At 33.6% G+C, this 16,945-nt stretch overlaps 1 protein-coding gene across 1 annotated transcript; it reads right to left on the reverse strand.

The window, feature by feature from the left end:
* Positions 1–1,219: 1,219 nt before the first annotated feature.
* Positions 1,220–15,819, reverse strand: LOC145326916 (carboxypeptidase B-like). Its single transcript, XM_080170366.1, has 8 exons — positions 15,240–15,819; positions 14,490–14,595; positions 14,067–14,172; positions 13,663–13,764; positions 12,986–13,097; positions 12,349–12,437; positions 1,834–1,942; positions 1,220–1,384 (listed from the first exon to the last, which is right to left on the reverse strand). Exons 1-8 carry the CDS (start codon positions 15,775–15,777, stop codon positions 1,278–1,280), a joined length of 1,269 nt encoding a protein of 422 aa, XP_080026492.1. The 5' UTR covers positions 15,778–15,819; the 3' UTR covers positions 1,220–1,277.
* Between the last annotated feature and the right edge of the window lie 1,126 nt (positions 15,820–16,945).

Consider the following 16,945-nt stretch of genomic DNA (forward strand, 5'->3'; position numbering starts at 1 on the left):
TTCGCTACACTAATGCACAGCCACAAAGACACACATACAAACATCTTGTTACTCCAAATGTGTTCGAATTTGACTAAAAAGTACAACATTTCCTCCAAAATAAAAGAACTGTGTACGCCTTTTGAGGAACCTTATGAATAAGATCTTTGTTCTAGGTAGAATATTTTGACCACAGCATAGCATTTAATTAGGGACAAACAAGGGCAGGGGCATATATTCTTTACACAATTATATTAAAAGGAGAACAGGGCAGACACAGATTTGACAAAGAAAAAATAAAGAGGTCTGCAAATGTAATTGTATAAGATAATTTGCTATTTATTGGATATTAAAAGATTTATTTAATTTATAAATTCTTTTCATCTCTCCTTAAATATCAGAAAAAAGTTTCAGACAGAGAAAAATTAATTTGATTATTTGATTGAAATAAAGAAATATCTGCATGCTTGACATGATTCTAAATTTTAAACTTTTTGAAAATGTAAATTTCAACTGATCACATTGAAGGTAATGAAAGCTTTTTATAGTGCCTATAATAAATGAGGTCATACTGGCATACCATTGGTCAAATAAAATGTATACTGGCCTGCCATTGGTAGTTTAGTCTGTGTATTGGCCTATCATTGGTCGATCATTTGTATTGTGTGTCGTAATTTTAATACAGGTACTATACAGAGCTTCAAGGTAATGTAGAAACACAGATACAGGCTGTTGTGATGAAATGATTAGTCCGACCGCAAATGTGCCACTATAGTTGACGAAAATCGATCTGGCTGCGACTTCAGAACGTCTGGCTGCGACTTCAGAACTAGGCATTCGACTTTCTACACAACAGCATTCAGAATTTCAAGTTAGGCTCGAAAAAGAATTATGTCTCAAGAAAGAAAATACGTTACAGGGGCATTTTCCTTGTTTTATACAAAATATTCGAAAATTCTTACATATATCATTGTTCTCAATGGAGGTATTTGTTTTAATTAGTTGTAGGATAATGCTAATAAAAAAAATATTTTAATATTGTTATATTTTATTACAAATTGAAAGAATATGTCAAATTAATCAAATATGAGTAATGAAAAAATATCATTTTGATTTATTATGGAAAAAAATAAATATTTCTAACATTTTAAAAGGTATATCAAAAATGTACTCTAACACCTGTAGAATCATACTACAGAGTTAGAAATAGGAATAATAAACCACCAAATTTTTTTGTGGGTTTAAAGTTAATTTTCTTTATTCATTGAGTACTTTTTACGAAATTGTTCAAAAACAGTTTAAGGAAGTCTGTCAAATATTTCTCTGATGACATTGATATGGAAGTCCCAGGTTTCTCTGGCTGTTGGGATAATCTGATCTGGAGGCAACAGGAATCCATACCGGCCTAAAATAGTTTTCATTTCAGGTAAACTATGGAATAGTTAATAAGACAGATTTCTTCATATAATAAAATGAAAGGTTTTATTATTAATTTAGATTTGTTAGCCCTTAGGGGCCAGAGCGCATGCCAACATAATTAGTATTGATTTTATGATAAATATTTTTATTAATCTTAGAAAATTGTCCATATTATGATATGTTCCTGAAAAATTTGTAAACAATTATTTTACAATTGTATTGAAACCCATTCAGGTTACTTTAAATATTGGATCTCATGCAACTAACCAAATTTTTATATTTATAATTAGATAGATTTCAAGTATTGTTATTGTATTATACTTTAAGGTTCTTTTGGTGTGTTTCGAGGATTGGATTTTCGACTCTGATCTACTTATAAATAAATGTACATTCATTACTGTAAAGATGAATTCTAAGAAAATAAGTAAACCTTACCCGTATCTCTGAGCTCCATGGCAAAGGAATATTGAACTTCAGCTACTCCCAGGACCCAATCCAAAGATCCTCCACTTGCAACATACAGGATGCAGGGAATACAACCAACCTACAATTTCAAATATTTAAAAAAATATATTCCAGTTTGGCTTTAAAATCGATTCATATCCGCTGGTTTTTATGTATCATATCCTTTTGTAGACAACTTCCAACTTCCAACAAAATAAAAATCATAAGATTAATACCAATTTAGTTAGCCCGAATCTTCGGCCATTTGTGGCTAACAAAACTGATTTTAATCGTATAATTTTTCATTTTAATATCTGCGGAAAGCTGTCTATAATACGATATGATAAATAACTAATATATTACTTACACACGCATATCTTTGGGTAATTTTGTCTAAATATTTAGAAAGCAAAACTTGCTCAGCAAATACTTATTATTTTTAATATAAACCCAAATTTACTTAAATACTAGTGGTGTTATTTTAGATCTGAGGCTTCACTATTCTTTCTGAAAATGTATTCGACACTATGGTTAAGTCAACTTAAGGAGATCTGTTCTGAAAGAATATGTTCCCTATCAAGCATTGGTTTTGCAGTAATAAAGATGGCCTGAGATGGTTTGTCAGTACAAAAAGGACTTCTACGTTTAAATCAATCAATTAAAATCTCAATAATATTGCAGCATTCAAGCTCAATGCACTTTTTATTAAGTTACCAACTACAAGTAAAATAAGACATTTTCGGGATAATCCTACTTTAGGAGTGGAGATACCCGGTATCATGTAAATTAAACCCCCCCCCCGGGGGTATCTTCAATTTTGACACCCGGTATGTGTCAAAATGGACACCCCCCGGTATGCATCATTTTTGACACCCGGTATATGTCAAAATGGACACCCCCCAGTATATTGACCCCCCCCCCCGTATGTGTCAGTTTTGATACCCGGTATGTATCAAAACAGACACCCCCCTTCATGTATGGAGGGGTGTGTCCGTTTTGACATTTACTGGGTGTCAAATTCAACACATACGGGGGGGGGGGGTCTATATGGAGGGGGGTGTCCATTTTGACACTTACCGGGTGTCAAAACCGACACATACGGGGGGGGGGGGGGTCAATATAGAAGGGGGTCAAAATGGACCCTATCTATATTTACCCTTTGATTGGGAGGTGTCCTTGGAGGTCCTTCGTCGCGCGAATTTCCTCTAGATTAATAATCATCTTTAACCCCAAATCTATTTCAAAGAGGGGAAAGGGTTAGTTAGGAGTGGTTAATACCTTGTTAAGAACTAGATAGAAGTAGCAGGAGGCTCTGATCACATATAAAAGATGATTAAAATGATAAAAGTATAGGATAAAATAGTTTGGCCTTTGTTTATATATGTTTGTTATATGTTTTTAATGCCTGTATGGTCATATTGTTATTTGGCAAGTCTAAGTTTCCTTAAAACTTGGAGACATCTATGTGTAAATTTTTAAACAAAACAGATATTTTAACTTTTTCTTGATTTTACTCCCAATAGATGTAAGTCCCTAGATAGAGAATTAATACAGACCAATAGGTGAATAAAAAAACGTAATTTTTAACATTTTTTTTACTATACTTTTAAAGTAATGTAATGGCTATAGAAAAACGGCCTTTTTTGCCGTTTTCAACGTTGTTTTAACGTTAAAATCGTCAAATTTAACGCTATTTTTAAGCTAATTTAATAGGTACAAATAAAAACCAGTTTTGAGAGAGTTTATAATGCTGTTTTCTTATCGTTTTTAGTGCCTTTTTTACGAAAGCGATAACTTTTTTCGTATTGCTTTGATATTAATAAAATTTGTGTGTACTAGGAACTACTTAAACTAACTATGTTTAAAATTTCATTTTCAAAACTACCGATTTAGGGCCATTCAAAGGGGGATCGTGATTTGAGGAGATATTTTTAGTGTCGTTTAGTACCTACGGACAAACATTGCATAATTAAAGGATTTTAAAGTTAAAAATCGAACACAAAGCATAAAATAGCGGCGATTCTCATTTGTTTGAGGAATCTACACAAAAATTTTCAGACTCCTATCTTTATTTTAAGTGTTTTTTTTTGCAAAAAAAAGTTAATGTTAATTTTGTTGAAATTTAATTGATACGAAATTTAAATGTAAATAACCTACGGACAAACATTGCATAATAAAGGGTTTTAAAGTTAAAAATCGAGCACGAAGCATAAAAGAGCGGCGATTCTAATTTGTTTAAGGAATCTACACAAAAATTTTCAGACTCCTATCTTTATTTTAAGTGGTTTTATTTTGCAAGAAAAGTTAACGTTAAAAATGGCTTCGCAACCGATAAATATCCGCTAGATTAGAATCGGTTCTCAGCCATATTACAGACAATTTTCTCTTAATTAATAAACCTGTAATGAATAAGGCTAATTATATTAAGAGGACTAATTGGTACCCAAACTTTTATAACCATTAGTAATCATTGGACTGTAAGTTACATTTGATACCCAAAGTTTTATAACCATTAGTAAACATTTGACTTTAAATTACATTGGGTACCCAAAGTATTATAACAATTTGTAAACATTGGACTGTATATTACACTTGGTACCCAAAGTTTTATAACCATTAGTAAACATTTCACTGTAAACTACACCTGGTACCCAAAGTTTTATAACTGATATCTTTACACCTAGTCTCATACAGGACTTACTCTAAATACTGGATTTTAAAGAAATATATAAAAGTTTCCTATAAAAAAAAAGTAATAAGCCCTTTTCACTCCACAGGGGGAGCATTGGCCGCTGACAATTTGTCAGTGTTTCTGTAACAATTTGGCTTTTTATGGACATGGGATAGGGCTGTCAGCCCTAAGCCCTATGATTGCGGTGTAAAGCGTCCATTTGCCCACCAGACAACTAACCCTTTGATTGCACGACCTTTGTCTGAGAAGTCCTAACTGTGCATGGTAGTGAGTTGCGCCTGTTTTGGGCCAAGGCATTCCTCCTACTCTAACTATTTATGTCGTGCACCTGACATAGCAGCAGTAGGAACCATTTTTAACGTCTTTAGTTTTGACGCGGTGTCAGACCGAGATTCGAACCTATCACCTTCCCAACGACTAGCGAATGCGCTGCGTGTTGAGCCACGGTCGCGGGTTTCATAAAGTTTCCTATAAAAAAGTTAAAAGAATTGTATTTAAACTTGTAAAAAAAGAAAGCCATTTCTATTCAATAATTTGTTTTATTTAGATATTATTTTGATACAAAATTGTTTTTTTTTTCTTTGTTAAATATATAATATAAAAAATTCTTTTATTGATTGATTGCTATTCTTTTATTGATTGATAGTTTATTTTGACCTAAAATATCTACAAAGACGACATTTTTCACACAACCTCTTCAAATCACACAAATCGGATGATAATACTTTTTGGACGGAACAGGGGTATGGGGGTTTAAACTGTTTTTAACCTATTTTTGAATGGATGGTCAAAAATATACTAGGACACCTATAGAATCAGACTGCAGAGCCCAAATTTGAATTAAGTCCCCAATAAACTTTTTTTGGGGGATTTAAAGGTTAATTTTTAATGTTGCTCTGGTCATTTTGACTAGAGCAAAAGGTCTTTTTTACTCGGGGTAATATTGTGGCTTTTAGAACAATTTATATAATTTACTTTATATTGATACAATAAAAAAAACATTACTCTGTTCAATTGAAATATTTTTTTTTCTAAAACAATTAATTTCATTGAAAAATCTAACATATACAATAAAACATATAATTCTGAAGTCTGAACCAATAACAAGTCTTCTTCCATTTCAAGTCTTTACATTTCAAAAAAGAGTGTTTTCACAAAGTGACTTATTTCCAATGTAGTTAAATAATTTTTATTTTATTAAAATGAAAAGAATAAAAACCATACACATAAAAGATACATACTTTTAAAAGATATTTAAAAAAATAAGTTTGAATAATCTTATATTATATCATATTTGTATATGTGACAAAAACAAATTTGTTATATTGCATAAACATTTGTTGTCATCTTACAGCATCTTACACAATTTTAACCCATTACAGCCAATTTTTATGTGTTTTAAATAAGTGATAGAAAACAAACATGATAATGTTAATTCATTGATATGTTGTAAAGAATTAACTTTTTAATGAATTAATTTAGGTAAAATCAAAAGGCCTAATTTTACTCTATACCAGAATACAATATTTAGGAAACAAAACACTCTAAAAGCTATGAATTTTAACCAAATAAAAAAAGAACTTTTGCTCTGATCAAAAAGGACCACAGCAACAGTAAAAATTAATTTTTAAATCCCCCCAAAAAAGTTTATTGGGGACTTAATTCAAATTTAGGCTCTGCAGTTTGATTCTACTGGTGTCATAGTATATTTTTTATACAGTATGACCCTCAAAAAAGTATTTTTTAGCATCTGCAGCCCTTATTTCTCAATGAATCATTCAAAAATGTATATGTCCTTGTTCTCTAAAGATTTCCACATAAGTAAATATACAAATTTTAATTTTACCTCCATTAACACCGGAGATTTTTAGAGCCAAAGTTTTGAAAAAGTGACTGAGAAAAAGAATTTTTTTTGTTTCTCATAATTATTGGATGGTTATATTATGTTTTTCTGGCAACTGAATAATGATACACAAAGAAAAACAAGTTAACTAATTATTTCTTTTTTATTACTCCAAAAAATATCAATTTTTTATGGCAAAAAATACTACTAAATGAATTGATTATTTGCAAATTTTAGGTTATTTATTTACCCTTATTTATGAAAAGGATTAATTATGACAGTTGCTCCGACATCTCAATCATTTAATAGAGGGTTGATTAAGCTTTTAATACTAAAAATTCATTATGTTGAAATTTTATTTTCTTTATAACTTTTTTGTTATTAAAGTTAGGATTATGAAACAAAAACAATTTTCCTGCTTTATTCATAAAGATTTGCTTGGTTTTTTAATTTAAAACAATTTTGCCTATTAAGTAAGTTTTTCAAAACACCATTAAACTAGAAAGACTCAAAAAATATGTGTAAAAAAATGCTTTTTTCTCAAAAACTAATTTTTTTATTTCGTTTTTTGTATAAAGTTTCTGCTAGTAACAAAAATAAAAGAATTTCTACCTTAATTTTGCTAAAAAAGTTGTTTCATGTTAAAAGTTACTTTTTCCTCAGTCAATTTTTCAAAACTTTAGCTCTAAAAATCTCCGGTGTTAATGGAGGTAAAAAAAATATTTTTATATCTACTTATGTGGAAATCTATAGAGAACAAGGACATATACATTTTATGATAATTCATTGAGAAATAAGGGCTGTAGATGCTAAAAAATACTTTTTCGAGGGTCATACTGTATATGTTTTAAAAATAGGTTAAAAACAGTTTAAAGGAACCATGCAAGAAATATAACGCTTTAACTGCTGAAAGACTGCCACAAGTAGACCCAATACCCAAAATTTGAAGCATCCAGCTTCAAAAACAAAAAAGTTATAGACATTTCAAAATCTTATTTGTAGTACAATTGACAATTTTGAAAGTTTTTCATTGCTAATAATATAATTTTCATTATTAAAATAGGTTGCCTAAAAAGAAAATTATAAGCTTATTTTTGGCAGAAACTTAGGATGCCAGTAACTTTTAACATTTTTACAAAAAAAGCACTATTCTTTATAGTCAAAACCATTAAAAAAAATTCAGTTTAATTTGCGTTGTATTGAGAGTACTGTAGCGTTAGAATACCAGCCTCTAGGATTTCCAGCCAATCAGAAGCCTGAGTGCGCGCAAAGTCCGCTGAACAACCAATAACAGCTGAGCATCTGTATTTCTTACAAAATTTAATATTGAAATTTTCTTTTAGTACAATGAAAATCTTTCAAAATTTTCATTGTACTAAAAGAATCATTTTAAAATGTCTGTAACTTTTTTGTTATTGAAGCTGGAGGCTTCAAACTTTGGGTATTGGATCTACTCATGGCAGGCTTTAAGCAGTGAAAGCAGGGTATTTCTTGCAGGGTTCCTTTAAGAACATATCCATCCTTCTTATTATTGAAACTTCAATTCATTAATTTAAATTTTGAGGGGGGACTCAACCAACAACCTCCCCCCACATACTACTCTGGGTTAAAAGAAGCGTTAATTTTTGACCCCCTATCTTTAAATTTGCACCCAGTATGCTTGAGTTTAGACCCCCTATGTATTGTTTATTACCTTTTGCATGTTTTATCCTTTCAAAAGAAAAAAAAACATTTGAAATTAGTCCATAAACAAAAAAGTTAGGTTTTTAGGGAGGTTGGGGGTCCCTCCCCACCCTCACAACTATTAATTTTGACCCCTACTTTGAATTTGCACCCGGTATGCCTGAGTTTAGACCCCCTATGTATTGTTTATTACCTTTTGCTTGTTTTATCCTTTCAAAAGGAAAAAAAAAATTTTGAAATTAGTCCATAAACAAAAAAGTTAGGTTTTTAGGGTGGTTGGGGGTCCCTACCCCCCCTTACAACTATCAATTTTGACCCCCTATCTTTAAATTTGCACCCGGTATGCTTGAGTTTAGACCCCCTATGTATTGTTTATTACCTTTTGCTTGTTTTATCCTTTCGAAAGGAAAAAAAAAACATTTGAAATTAGTCCATAAACAAAAAAGTTAGGTTTTTAGGGAGGTTGGTGGTCCCTCCCCACCCTCACAACTATTAATTTTGACCCCCTATCTTTGATTTTGCACCTGGTATGCCTGAGTTTAGACCCCCTATGTATTGTTTTATTACCTTTTGCTTGTTTTATCCTTTCAAAAGGAAAAAAACATTTGAAATTAGTCCATAAACAAAAAAGTTAGGTTTTTAGGATGGTTGGGGGTCCCTACCCCCCATTACAACTATTAATTTTGACCCCCTATCTTTAAATTTGCACCCAGTATGCTTGAGTTTAGACCCCCTATGTATTGTTTATTACCTTTTGCTTGTTTTATCCTTTCAAAAGGAAAAAAAACTTTTGAAATTAGTCCATAAACAAAAAAGTTAGGTTTTTAGGGTGGTTGGGGGTCCCTACCCCCCATTACAACTATTAATTTTGACCCCCTATCTTTGAATTTGCACCCGGTATGCCTGAGTTTAGACCCCCCATGTATTGTTTTATTACCTTTTGCTTGTTTTATCCTTTCAAAAGGAAAAAAAACTTTTGAAATTAGTCCATAAACAAAAAAGTTAGGTTTTTAGGGTAATTGGGGGTCCCTACCCCCCATTACAACTATTAATTTTGACCCCCTATCTTTAAATTTGCACCCGGTATGCTTGAGTTTAGACCCCCTATGTATTGTTTATTACCTTTTGCTTGTTTTATCCTTTCAAAAGGAAAAAAAACTTTTGAAATTAGTCCATAAACAAAAAAGTTAGGTTTTTAGGGTGGTTGGGGGTCCCTACCCCCCATTACAACTATTAATTTTGACCCCCTATCTTTAAATTTGCACCCAGTATGCTTGAGTTTAGACCCCCTATGTATTGTTTATTACCTTTTGCTTGTTTTATCCTTTCAAAAGGAAAAAAAACTTTTGAAATTAGTCCATAAACAAAAAAGTTAGGTTTTTAGGGTGGTTGGGGGTCCCTACCCCCCATTACAACTATTAATTTTGACCCCCTATCTTTAAATTTGCACCCGGTATGCTTGAGTTTAGACCCCCTATGTATTGTTTATTACCTTTTGCTTGTTTATTATTATTGAAACTTCAATTCATTAATTTAAATTTTGAGGGGGGACTCAACCAACAACCTCCCCCCACATACTACTCTGGGGTAAAAGAAGCGTTAATTTTTGACCCCCTATCTTTAAATTTGCACCCAGTATGCTTGAGTTTAGACCCCCTATGTATTGTTTATTACCTTTTGCATGTTTTATCCTTTCAAAAGAAAAAAAACATTTGAAATTAGTCCATAAACAAAAAAGTTAGGTTTTTAGGGAGGTTGGGGGTCCCTCCCCACCCTCACAACTATTAATTTTGACCCCCTATCTTTGAATTTGCACCCAGTATGCCTGAGTTTAGACCCCCTATGTATTGTTTATTACCTTTTGCTTGTTTTATCCTTTCAAAAGGAAAAAAAAAATTTTGAAATTAGTCCATAAACAAAAAAGTTAGGTTTTTAGGGTGGTTGGGGGTCCCTACCCCCCATTACAACTATTAATTTTGACCCCCTATCTTTAAATTTGCACCCGGTATGCTTGAGTTTAGACCCCCTATGTATTGTTTTTTACCTTTTGCTTGTTTTATCCTTTCAAAAGGAAAAAATCTTTTGAAATTAGTCCATAAACAAAAAAGTTAGGTTTTTTTGGTGGTTGGGGGTCTCTACCCCCCATTACAACTATTAATTTTGACCCCCTATCTTTAAATTTGCACCCGGTATGCTTGAGTTTAGACCCCCTATGTATTGTTTATTACCTTTTGCTTGGTTTATCCTTTCAAAAGGAAAAATACATTTAAAATTAGTCCATAAACAAAAAAATTAGGTTTTTAGGGAGGTTGGGGGTCCCTCCCCCCCCCTCACAACTATTAATTTTGACCCCCTATCTTTGAACTTGCACCCGGTATGCCTGAGTTTAGACCCCCTATGTATTCTTTATTACCTTTTGCTTGTTTTATCCTTTCAAAAGGAAAAAAAAAATTTTGAAATTAGTCCATAAACAAAAAAAGTTAGGTTTTTAGGGAGGTTGGGGGTCCCTTCCCCCCCCCCCCCCGACCTCACAACTATTCATTTGACCCCCTATCTTTAAATTTGTACCCTGTATGCTTGAGTTTAGACCCCTCTATGTATTGTTCATTATCCATTTGCCTGTCTTATCCTTTCAAAAGCAAAGAAAATGGGGTGACCAAATTAATACATACCGGGTGTCAAAATTGATACATACGGGGTGTCCAAATTGTTGCATACCGGGGGGGGGGGGGGGGGGGGGTATATGTTTGACCCTTTATCTTTTTACCCCCTATCTTTAATTTTGTACCCTGTATGCTTTATTTTGGACCCACTATGTATTGTTCATTACCCATTTGTCTGTTTTAAGCAAAAAAAAATTGGGGTGACCAAATTAATATATACCGGGTCAAAATTGATGCATACCGGGTGTCAAAATAGATGCATACCGGGGGGGGGGGGGTATTTGTTTGACCATCTATCTTAATTTTGTTGGTGTCCAAATTGATGCATACCGGGTGTCCAAATTGATGCATACGGGGTGTCAAAATTGTTGCATACCGGGGGGGGGGGGGGTATATGTTTGACCCTGTATCTTTTTACCCCCTATCTTTAATTTTGTACCCTGTATGCTTTATTTTGGACCCACTATGTATTGTTCATTACCCATTTGTCTATTTTAAGCCAAAAATATTGGGGTGACCAAATTGATACATACGGGGTCCAAATTGATGCATACCGGGTGTCAAAATATATGCATACCAGGGGGGGGGGGGGGTATTTGTTTGACCATCTATCTTAATTTTGTTGGTGTCCAAATTGATGCATACCGGGTGTCCAAATTGATGCATACGGGGTGTCAAAATTGTTGCATACCGGGGGGGGGGGGGGGGGGGTATATGTTTGACCCTTTATCTTTTTACCCCCTATCTTTAATTTTGTACCCTGTATGCTTTTTTTTTGACCCACTATGTATTGTTCATTACCCATTTGTCTGTTTTAAGCAAAAAAAAATTGGGGTGACCAAATTAATATATACCGGGTCAAAATTGATGCATACCGGGTGTCAAAATAGATGCATACCGGGGGGGGGGGGGGTATTTGTTTGACCATCTATCTTAATTTTGTTGGTGTCCAAATTGATGCATACCGGGTGTCCAAATTGATGCATACGGGGTGTCAAAATTGTTGCATACCGGGGGGGGGGGGGGGGGTATATGTTTGACCCTGTATCTTTTTACCCCCTATCTTTAATTTTGTACCCTGTATGCTTTATTTTTGACCCACTATGTATTGTTCATTACCCATTTGTCTGTTTTAAGCAAAAAAAATTGGGGTGACCAAATTAATATATACCGGGTCAAAATTGATGCATACCGGGGGGGGGGGGGGTTATATGTTTGACCCTTTATCTTTTTACCCCCTATCTTTAATTTTGTACCCTGTATGCTTTATTTTTGACCCACTATGTATTGTTCATTACCCATTTGTCTGTTTTAAGCAAAAAAAATTGGGGTGACCAAATTAATATGTACCGGGTCAAAATTGATGCATACCGGGTGTCAAAATAGATGCATACCCCCGGGGGGGGGTTTAATTTTCATGATACCGGGTATCTCCACTCCTAAACTAGGATGCTGCCGACATTTTCTAATAAGCACATTCCGCTATATTATTTTAATTGATTAATCTAAACAGAGACGACTTTATTTGAGGTTTTTGTCTAAATTTAAAATTGCTTTATAGACTTATAGAAGGAAAGACAATTATGATAATCTTTAAATTGTAGGCTCCAGTAATATAGACTAACCTCATATTCTTGTCCACCATTGGCAACCATAGCATCTCTGCCCATCAGTGCAAGTTGTTCCATATCGTCATAGTTGTCAGGTAACTCAGCTGTAAAGGATTCTTTGTCTCATTGAATTCATCAGAGAGATTGGGGACAATGGGCTGTTTATTACACTAGTCCCCAAAGTTTTATTTGTTGGCTTAACAACTTTAGGAACTTTTATTGAATTTTGATTGCTTGGTTTATAAATTTGTGTCTTGTAGTTTAAACAACTAATTGTAATCTACAAAACGGGCAATTTTATCATCATTATTGGGGATGTTATTCAATTTATCGACCATTGTCTTATCCCTTTAGATTCTAGGAGTACATAGTAAAACATAAAAGATTTCTGTATGAAATAGTTTCTAAACAGTTTGGACTTTTTGGATATCTATAAGTCATTTTCTGTGAAGAATTATCCCTAATGATTTCTGTAAGAATTAGTTTCTAAACAGTTTGGACTTTTTGGCTTTCTATAAGTCAATTTCTGTGAATAATGAAAATTTACCAACCCTGTAAATAAAAAAAAAATTAGTCAAAACCCATAGAGGATAAGTGGCACAGCTTAGATATGTATGTTGTTTTTAGGTGGTAATTTAAAAAAAATACAAACATGTATAGCTCCATGGTAGAAGTATAAACTGGCTGTAGCTGTGAATTGTGTTGTAGAATACCAGCTTGTCCTTCACTGTAAGTATGAAGTCACGTACATTTCTGTTCTCCACCTTAAAAAATATATTTCATAAAGTTTCTTTTACTGCTCAGTTTATTTCCGGATAACTTCTAAACAATTACTTCCCCCATTGTTTTTTCTGCCTCTTACTTTACCTAAATGCTATTGATGAAGCCACTAGTATTTGTTATAATTTGCTATTAGATAATACCAAAAAGGTCTTTCTTAATACCTTTTTGTGCTTCATATTTATTGTAATTGTGAATCAATAAGTGCCAAAAAGTACTTCCTGGAATAAAAGTTTCTCTCATCTTTATCAAAAGTCTGTAAGAAAGCAAAATTTTAGCTATTAACTGTATACTTGCTAGTAGCCAGTAGAGCATTTGCAAGAGAGTCTACAGTCTTACAGTGCAATAGTGAATAGGTAATCTATAATTCAAAGTAGAATAATTCCTAACTCTCTGTCTGAAGCTTAACATCTCGGTAATTGCTGATCCGATTGGGTTCTACTCTTCAGGGAATATAACTACTGCTGCTGTAGGGGTTATGAGCTATTTCTTATTATTTAATAAGGCACAGCATAAGGTAATAACAAAAATATAATTTTCATCAACTACCTCTGAGAAAGCTTCAGGACCATGATAAGTGTCACTGCACTTGTCATTGGAACTTCCTCCCTCGTTCCAGTGAAATCCCCAGTTACGGTTGGCATCTACTCCCTACAATCATTCAATTGATTAATCAGGTCCTCCCTGCTTGTTTGCTAAATACATGTTTCTGTTATCATAGGTGACAAGTTAAATTTGTCCTAGAAGAGATAACTTTAGTTTTAAGCATAACAGTCCAAATAAAACATAATTATGTTTTATAATGATAGAAATGTTGACAAGAAGTTTACGCATTCTATCTATCAAGGAGCCAAGAAAGTCATGTTCTTCCCACTACGTTTCTAAAAGGACGGATGGACATATGGCTTGAGAGACATTTTAAAGTATAGAGTAGGTTTGCTGATAACAAATACCTTGCATCCAAATATGCTGCCATGTTCTGATCTAGTCTTACGCCAGAGCCTATCCTTGGATTGAGAATAAGCATATCCATCTGGGTTGTGCGAGGGAAGAAAATACCTTAACATTGATGAAGAATTAAAGTATAATGAAAACTTGAAAAATAAATTAGAAGAAATTAAGATGATGATAATTATTTATCGCATCATATTACAAACAGCGGATATTAAAGTAAAAATCATAAAATTAACTATAGTTTTTTTAGCCCCAAAAGGCTGAAGGCACAGGCTAACAAATCTGGTATTAATTTTATTTTACTATTCATGTAAAACTATCTGTAATACGATGCTATACATGATTTTTCAGTATGGTTGAAAACTGGTCATAATTCAGCGGATATTAATCGATTTTGAACACTACTGAAAATAAAATCTTACCAATCAAGGTTTTGAGTTAGATCAGGGTGTTCTGCATCATTCTCAACCAGCTCATTCAACATCCAGGTAACTGAGGCAGGTGACACCCATTCTCTGGCATGGATACCTAGTGAATAGATAATATACAAACTCGCGACCGTGACTCAACACCTTATGAATCCGTTTATTTGTGGGAGGTGATACTGCCTAAACTGCAACATAACTAAAGACCTTAAAATTTTCTCCTACTGCTGTTATTTTAGGTACATGACATAAATAGTTAGAGTAGGGGGAATGCCTTGGCTCAAAAACAGGCGCAACTAATCACCATGCACAGTTAAGACTTATCATACAAAGATCATGCAATCAAAGGGTTGGTCGCTTTTTGGATGTTATTCAACCTAATATCCACCAGTAGGCGTTAGAGTATTGCATCCCATCACAAGCGGATGATGCCCTTAGGTTCTCTAGATGATCACTGGAAATCGAAAGAGAATCCCGCCCCAATTGGGTAATAGATAATAAGAATATACATAATATATATTCAAAATCAAGGTCACTGTATCAGGGGAAAACCAAATGAAAGATGGAAATAATCCTGGCCTGGTGTAAAAGTGTTAATTTTCAATGCAAGACAACACTACCCTAGATCCCTTGATAGGTGACTGAAGCTAACTAACCATGGATCTTATACTTATAAGGTTTTACATATATATAATTGTATGGAAGCATTAAGAGTAATATAAGGTGGAAATGACATGCATTGCCTACCTCCATCTATCCAGACAGCTGGCTTCTCACCACAAATTCCTCTACAAACTCTGGCAATCCTCATGTCACGACCCTCATAGGTTTCACCAATTGACTGGGTGGTCACAAAATCATAGGTTGCCTCCAGGTAATCCAGGTAGGAGTACATATCCTCCAGCGGATGGTATTCAGTCCAGGTCATGTCATGACCGGCTGAGGTGTTGTATGCTACTCTTGATTGAACCTTCTCTAGATTAATAAGCTCTTGGATATCAGGAATCATAACTTCATGTTCAATCTCCTTAGCGGTCATGTGTTTGATGAAGGTCTTCTGGGCTGCTGGTGGGACCATGATATCAACTGGTTTTCCTCGTCTCAGATCTGTCCAGAAATCATACACTCCATGTGACTCAAGACTGTTGATAAATTCAAGATCTTGATCATTTCTGGGATAAGCCCTGAATACCTGATACCCCTGGAATGAATCCACCTCCAGAATCCTGTCATGAACAGCAGCTGTACAGGCAAGGCCTGCCACCAGTACAAGCAAGGTCTTCATTTTGTTGACTGTTGTTCAAATTTAATTTCTGTTTTTGATTCTTTTATCTCAGAGATAAAAATTACAAGGATGATTGGATTTAAAGCAAACTTTTAAAAAACAGGGTTTCATTTCTCTTTAGCCTTTTGCCATTAAATTTATGTGTACGCCGCAGTCTGTATAAATGCAAGCTTGTTTAAATGTTTTACAGAATAAACAGACACAAATCATCAGAGAGGGAGAGGGGACATTGGGCTGTTTATTTTACAAGTCCCCAAAGTTTTATAAAAATGTTTTCTTATCCGTTGGTTTGGCAACTATGGGGACTTTTTGAATTTTAATTGGTTAATTTATTAAGTTGAGTGCCCAACATTTCAACCACTAATTGTAATCCACAGATGTGGTAATTCTATTAATCATCATTGGGGGTGTACATCAATTTATCAGCCATTGTACTATCCCTTCAGATCTCTGGTGACAACACTCCACTTAAAATTTAATTTAAGAAGGTCTATCTTTCTCCTTTGTTTTCCCCCGTAGGACCCCCACAACAAAACCATGTGGACGCCACTAGTCGGAATACATAAAAAGTACTTTTAATTATAAAAAAATAATTCTAACAGAAACTTGATATAGAGTAGTTGTGCTAAATGAAGTAAAGATAAAAGAAACAAATATTAATAATAATATTTTTTTTATCTTACTGTTTTATGATAACTGATAGAGTATTTTATAAGTACTAATCCAAATAAAATCTTATATGTCATGGAGGGAGGGGATTCTGGACGTTGTTGGCTAAAAAACTTTGAACACTTTTTTTTAGAATTTTGATTGATTGGGAGGGGGGGGGGTTTCCATGATCGAATGGATACTTTGAGGAAAACCGCCTCTAAATCTGTTTCTATTTATGGAATCGATCTGTTCAGTAAAATAAAACAAAAAAGGTTTAGATTAGCGGCAACAGGGCTACCGATGCGCGGCTGTCAAGCCCTATACACAAGTGACAGTTGTTTACTTAATTCTGTAAAAATTTTATTTGTTTTATACATACAATTATCTATTTTTTAGTAACTCAGCTACCTAATAACTAAAATCCGGAGTTAAAAAATCTAAGAATTCTTTAATAAATATGAAAACAGAGATAGAAAATGTGACTCAGCTACTTAATACTTTCATTTTTAGGATTCAA

The sequence above is a fragment of the Acartia tonsa genome, chromosome 8, assembly GCF_053477335.1.
Source record: "Acartia tonsa isolate MP-2025a chromosome 8, ASM5347733v1, whole genome shotgun sequence".
NCBI classification, from domain to species: domain Eukaryota; kingdom Metazoa; phylum Arthropoda; class Copepoda; order Calanoida; family Acartiidae; genus Acartia; species Acartia tonsa.